Here is a 7,048-nt window from a genome sequence, read left to right as displayed (position 1 = left end):
GTTAGCTTCTTTGGATATTATATGCTGAGCAATAGAGAATTACTTGAGCCTGCAAATTTTTGGGATTGAAAATGATCTTTGTGATTGTTGAAGTCCTTTTGTATTTGGAATTAAAATGTACAATTCTTTTGGGATTGAATTATTTTCTTAATGTTGTTTAGATAGGAGTCCAAGGATTGGTTCTGCTACAGTTGCACCAGTAACTGTATCTGAGCAATAGAGAATTCCTTGAGCCTGCAAATATTTGGGAATGAAAAAGATCTTTGTGATTGTTGAAGTCCTTTTGTATTTGGATATTAAAATGAACAATTCTTTTGGGATTGAATTATGTTCTTAATGTTGTTTAGATTGAGTCCAAGGATGGTTCTGCTACAGTTGCACCATTACCTGTACCTGAAGAAGCTCTTAAAGTCAAGGAGTGGGAAGTGGGGATGTTCCAAAATGAAGTAGCTGCTAGTCAGGGTATAAGGATTAGGAGGAGGCCACCAACTGGACCCCCTTTGCACTATGTGGGACCTTTCGAGTTTCGGTTGCAGAATGAGGGCAATACTCCTCGCAACATTTTGGAAGAAATCATTTGGCACAAGGACACGGAAGTCGCAAGAGTAATTTCTTTGACTTGTATATAAAATGTTTTTTTTTTTTTTTTACTTTTTTTTACTTTTTTTTAATATTTTGATGAGTTCCCTCTAATGTCAATAGCTAACATTTTTCAGTTAAGAGAGAGAAGGCCTCTCTTAGCACTGAAGAAAGAACTTGAGAATGCTCCTCCTCCTAGAGACTTTATTGGAGCTCTTAGGGAAGCAAATCTACGAACTGGACTGCCTGGATTGATTGCTGAAGTGAAAAAGGCTTCTCCAAGCAGAGGAATTCTAAGAGAGGACTTTAATCCAGTGAGCCTACATTCTTTCTTTGTCTTTTCTTGAATTTTATCAATGTGCTTGGATGTATCTGTTACAAGATCCTTTGTTGATGTCATGTTTGTAAGAGTACAACTCCAGATTTTTTTTGGTGCCTTTTTTATCATCATCATCATCTGTTCCACCCAAGTTGTTTGAAATGGTACTGTTGAAGGCCACAGTTGTTTTGCTAGGATTTTACCATACATGACATTTCTAACGAATATATTGCTTGCATTTTTATTGTTATTGAACTTCATACCTGTACTCACTGAATGCTATTTAAAATGGTTAAGAGTTTCTGCTAGCTTGGTTCAAGTGATAAAGAGTCCATCCCTTGATCACGTACTAAAAGTTTACTTGTCTAGGAATTTGAATACATTATCTTAAATCAGTAAACACTGCTGCTTTGGGACAGCAGTTCCTGATTAGTTAAGTCCTATATCTGTAAATGTAAAATGGTATTAGTTCAAGGAGAGAATGAATTATTTGAAACTAAGGCACTAGAGAGATGGCCAGATTCTTGATTTATCTGAGTAAGATTAATTAGTCTTATAGTTCTTCCATCTCTTAGCCTGATAAGTCCTTCAAGAACTGTACCAGTGCAGAATTTGAGGTTATATTTATTTCTATCTTTCTGTGATTGTCAAATTTTATGTCTTTTTCTGAAATTTTCTCATGATAGGTTGAAATTGCCCAATCTTATGAGCGAGGTGGAGCAGCATGTCTCAGTGTTTTGACAGATGAAAAGTTTTTTAAGGTAAATAAATCTATTTTAATCTTTCTGGGAATTCTTATGACTTGAAAGTTTCCAGAATAAATTTATTTTTTTGAAGTTTGTATTCTTGAAGCTAAAAGAATTATTATTATTTTTTTAAAAACCCTCATACTTTCGTTTGAATTTTCAATGTAGGGAAGCTTTGAAAATCTGGAGTTGATAAGGAATGCTGGAGTAAAGGTTTGCTCCCAGAATTGTTTTGCTTAGTCTAAAATAGGTGCAAGCTATTATTTAGTAATTGGTATGAGTTATGTGTCTAATACTAGCAAAATATGCAGTGCCCTCTATTGTGCAAAGAATTTGTTGTAGATGCATGGCAGATCTACAATGCTCGAGCAAAAGGCGCAGATGCCATCCTTTTAATTGCTGCTGTTTTGCCAGATCTTGATATCAAATACATGACTAAGATTTGCAAGATGCTTGGTTTGGCAACACTTGTTGAGGTACAGATGGTGCTTTCTTATTCTTTGTTATATTTTTGCAAATTTTCTTGTAGTTGAAGATGTTTGACGCAGTCTTCTCCTTTCATGTGGTAAAACTTATGATTACCATAATCTCTGACTTAATAATGAGCTTCTATATCACATAAAGGTTTATTTATATGAAAAGAGATGCGATTCAAGTTGTGACTAGGCTGCTCTTTTATGACCAATTTTTTTATTTGAAAGTAACACCCATTCCAGACTAGTTCTCATATGAACGTGATTTGGCAAACTTTTGCATATGCTTGACTGTTGGTTTAAATGTTTGTTCCCAATGGGTAGCACAATCGGCTTTGGACCTCATGAAGTGGAGGTCACTAGGTCAAATCTTCTCATCTCACTCCCCTTGGTGCTAAAGCTTACTCTAAAAATAAATGTCACTGTAATATAGTTTTGGTTTCACAAAGTTTTTTTATGTTGTTAGTTGTCTTTGTCATTATCTTGAATGCAAGAATTTATGGAATGGGATGGTTTTCGGTTTTCCTATTTTCTTTTCTTCCTAGAACTTTGAGTTTATTAGTTTTGTTGAAGTGATAAAGATAACATTTTTCCTCACAAATTAGATTATTGAACATGCTATTGTTGCTCCTGTTGTAGGTGCACAATGAGAGAGAAATTGATCGCGTTATTGAAATTGAAGGAATTGAGCTTATTGGCATCAACAACCGGAATCTCGGTAAATTGTTTCAGCTATTGTGACTTGGCATACTCTCTCTTATTCTTATTCTTTTTTCTTTCTTTTTTTTTTCCTCAGTTTTTAATATAATTGTTAGTTAAACATATCATGACTAACTTTTTTCTTCTGTAAGTTATATATGACATCTGATACTAGTCCCTTTTCTGGGTTAATTACACTCACCTTTTTGTGGTTTGGGGAAATGTTAGAAACCTCCTCTAGTTCTTAGGAATGACACTTAGTGCCCGTTTGGATTGGGCTGAAATGCGCGTTTGCATTTCAGCTGTTTTTTATTTTTTCTTTTTATTTATTTATTTTTTTTGGAGCTGCGTTCTTTGACTTTTTCCGTGAACAGTACACAGTGTGCACTGTTCATAGACCCACAAATTTCACTTTTTAGCTACTTTTTCCTTAAAAATGGGTTCCACGGTACTATTCACACATTTAAAAATTATTTTGCTATAGTGTTTTTCAGTTTTCAGTTGTATCAAAATGGACTCTTAGCCACCTAAGGTTATTACTTTTATTTATTTTTTTTTTTATGATTTTCAGTTTTCAATTTTCAGTTTTCAGCTGTATCCAAATGGACTCTTAGCCACCTAAGGTTATTACTTTTATTTTATTTTTTATGATTTTCCTTGTCATTTTACCAGGCTGGTTAGTAAACACATATTTTTGAATGAGATTTCAATTTGAATAAACTCAATTTGTAATAACACGCAAATGGTCCTAATAAATTACCAATTCTCCAAAAAACTTAAACCATTAGAAAATGATAAATTTAATCATTTAACCAATATTCTAATACTCCCCTTAGGTGTGTGTCTAGAATTCCCCTTAATAAATGGGACCCAACACATGAAATTTTCTGAAGTAGGAGGTAGAGCAAAGACAAGGTTCGAATTTAGGACCACCTTAAGCTATTAGAAAATGATGAATTTAATCATTTCATCAATATTCAAACTAGTCTTAAGGGGTTATATATGTATATCTGATAAAAAAAAAAAAAAAAAAAAAAAAAAAAAAAAAAAAAAAGGCTAAGTAACAAGATTCTGCCTAGACGGATATAAGTTACTAACGAAGCCAAAAGAATGACAAGATCCCTAAAAGGGTGTAAGTCACAAAAAAGAAAAATAGCTAAGTAACAAGATTCCGCCTAGACGGATGTAAGTTACCGACAAAACCTAAAGAATGACAAGATTCCTAGAAGGGTGTAAGTCACAAAAAAGAAAAAGGGCTAAGTAACAAGATTCCGCCTAGACGGATGTAAGTTACTGACGAAGATAAAAGACAAGAACCTTGCAACAAACCTGCCCAAGAAAGAGCATCTTTTGAAAGAGGCCCAGGCTGAATCTGAACTCTCAACCAGTTCATCAAAACCCTCAACAAAAGCCCTTGAGAGGGTATAAGTCACAGGAAATCAACTAAGTAACAAAACCCGCGCAAACAGGAACAAATTGTTGACAAAGAAAAGGAAAGATCATAACTAGAAATTCTTTGCTAAGCATTATCGCATAAAGGAAAATTATAGGAACAAAAATCACAAGCAAGTAAGTATGCAATTGCCAACTTAATTTAAGCCCAAAAATAGTGGGCAGTTACCATTGTTTTTACATCTAAACCAAAAGCCCATAAACATTGGGCCAAAGATATTGTTCTCAAAATAGATTAAAATTGTTCTGAAATTAGAATTACAAAAAGTCCAAAACATCACAGGCACCCAAAAAAAAAAAAAAAAAGATAAGGGAAAATGTTTACAAGTAACAGGGCCAGGCGTTGGCAATCGCGTCATCACCAATTGAAGGAGGAAGGGCACTCTCGGGGGCATCACCATCAGGAGCAATAGAGTTTAAAGCCTCGTTAGCAGCCATCTTCTTGTCTACCTCCTCAAGGTCCAAGTTCTCCAGATCTACTCCAGAAGGGTGCTTGATGAAGTATCTCCTCAAAAGCTCAAAACCCTTTGAAGTACCAGCTAAAAAGCACAATGTTGTACTCTTCCATCTGTTGGAAACCCTCGATGGCCTTAGTAGCTATGGTTTTGATCTTCTCCTTGGCAACTAGGAGCTCCTCGTCCTTTTCTAAAGTCAGCTATCGTTCAATTCTAAGGTCATCACTCAAGGTCTTGGCCTTTTCCTTGGCATGGTTAGCTTCGTCCATAGCAGTAATCAAATCCTTCTTCAACTTTGAGTTCTTTGCCTCCAAGGCCATCACCCGAGACAAAGCAGACTCAACCTTAGCCTCTTGAGTAAGATACTCCGAGGTAAGGTGAAGACTCTACCCTAGCACCTAGGAGAAAAGAATCATAAAAAAATAAAAATAAAAATAAAAAGGAAGAAAAGGGATGAACTGGCACAAGTCTGATGCTTAGACAAGCTTGTGGAGATGACGACCCATGAGCTCACTTGGTGATGATTCCAAAAGTACCTTCATCTCCTCAGCAGCAAAAACCTCCTACACTTTAGCCATCACAACCTCAGCATCGTCCCAAATACTAGACGAGCGCAAATCAGCTTTCTCCTTTCCCTCATTACCAGTCCACTACCTCTTCCGTTAAGGAGGGATCTCTTCAACCAAGATAGCTAGAGAGGCTGTCCCTGTCCTCTCAATACCAGGAGTAACCAGAGTAGCAGGAGTAACGGAGGCACCCTTGTCCATCACTTTCACAATCTTCGCCCCAAGATTGGACAAGGGCTCATTCTTCTTAGTCCTCATTCGAGCGTACATATCTTGATTAAACTTAGACGTCATTCCTTAAAAAAAAAAAAAAAAAGAGAAAAAAAAAAAAGAGAAAAACTTGTGAGCAAAGGTGTATATTCAAGAAAGCCAACACTGACGAGGTTAACACTTACTCTTTTTTTCCTCTATATCAATATTGTGCAGGGCGAAGGTAGACGGTTCTAGACCAAGACAGTAAAAAGCAAGAGTCCGCGGGTCTACAAGATCATCAAAATCCTTTATCATCCTCGCATACTGAATCGCCTTCTCAACGCGTTCCTTATACCTGCTTTTAAGTTTATGCTGTCTCTTAACTGCAGGAGACCAAAAAAAAAAAAAAAAAGTTTAGTGACGATAAAAAAAAAAAACACAACAAAAATTAATGGACGAAGAGAATAATAACGCACCTAAAATCGGGGTACTCCACTGACGGAGCAGCCTTGGGAGATCACCCCAAATTTCGTTAGAGGGCGTCTCCCAATCATCCCCAAACACAAAGAAGAACCGGGACTTCTAATATCTGAAAGATGAAGGCAGACCCCTAACGATCCTAGTCCTCCTCTCCCACGGCACCAGCTCATAATACCCGTACTCTTTAGACGCCTTTAAACAATACAGGTAGACAAGCTCGTCCACTCTGATCATGTCACCGTCCGTAGCAGCCAACCATATCCCCATCATGCTAACCATTATCCTTCACAAATTGGGCATAAGTTGCCCGGGAGCAATACTAAAGTGACTTAACAGCTCCATAATGAATAGGTGGACGGGGAACCTAAGCCCGAACAAGAAGGCAGCCTCGTAGAAGCATACCTCCTCGGGGAAGAAATGGTAGGCGCGTTCCTCTTCACTAGGTAGACAACCCTAACCCTACTCGGGAACTGAAATCTATGCTTGAATCTAAAAAAGGTGTCGGCATCCAAGCCACACACCTCGTCAAAGGCATAAAAAGCCTTAAACTCCCGAAGGGCAGAAACAGCAGTATCACCACCAGCCTCCATTGGGCCCTCATTAAAGGACAACCCAGACTCTAATTCACTCGACATCACCTTAGACATAATTTCTTTCTCCCTCGCCAGATTCTCAAACCAATCAATTGATTGACAAAGTAAAGGCAGTAAATCCGCCAATACAACACCTAGACTATTGCCCTGAAAGACAAAATTTTCAAGATGTAGGAAAACACCTAAAGACCCCTCTAAGTGCACAAAAAGGAAAAAAATTTGGGGGCAAGCTGTCTTAACCTCAAAGCTACTAACCATGGAAAACCAGAAAAAGCACAAAGTGAAGAAATACAAGCTAAATCCCCAAGAAATCCAAAACAAACACAAAAGGAAAGGGGGAGAAAATCAAAAATTCACCATAGTTTATGTCTACATCGAAATTATATATATATATATATATATAAGAGGCAGAAAGAAAGAAGAAAGACATACCTCAGAAAGAAAGCTCAACCGCGCACCAATTCAAAGAAAAATCACAAAGAAAGGTCGGAGCA

The 7,048-nt window shown here is 37.0% G+C and overlaps 1 protein-coding gene across 1 annotated transcript; it reads left to right on the top strand.

Moving 5' to 3' along the window:
* Positions 1–353: 353 nt before the first annotated feature.
* LOC112010491 (indole-3-glycerol phosphate synthase, chloroplastic) lies at positions 354–2,882 on the top strand (the record flags this gene model as incomplete). Its single annotated transcript, XM_065763880.1, is given in 6 exon segments — positions 354–605; positions 717–893; positions 1,585–1,659; positions 1,813–1,857; positions 1,956–2,120; positions 2,757–2,882. Coding segments are annotated over 6 exon segments (816 nt in total), but the record flags the coding sequence as incomplete, so codon positions are not given.
* Between the last annotated feature and the right edge of the window lie 4,166 nt (positions 2,883–7,048).

Source organism: Quercus suber, unplaced genomic scaffold (genome assembly GCF_002906115.3).
Source record: "Quercus suber isolate HL8 unplaced genomic scaffold, Cork oak 2.0 scaffold_529, whole genome shotgun sequence".
In the NCBI taxonomy this organism is placed as follows: domain Eukaryota; kingdom Viridiplantae; phylum Streptophyta; class Magnoliopsida; order Fagales; family Fagaceae; genus Quercus; species Quercus suber.
The sequence above is the reverse complement of the archived record's forward strand: the minus strand, read 5'-3'. Positions and strand labels throughout refer to the sequence as shown.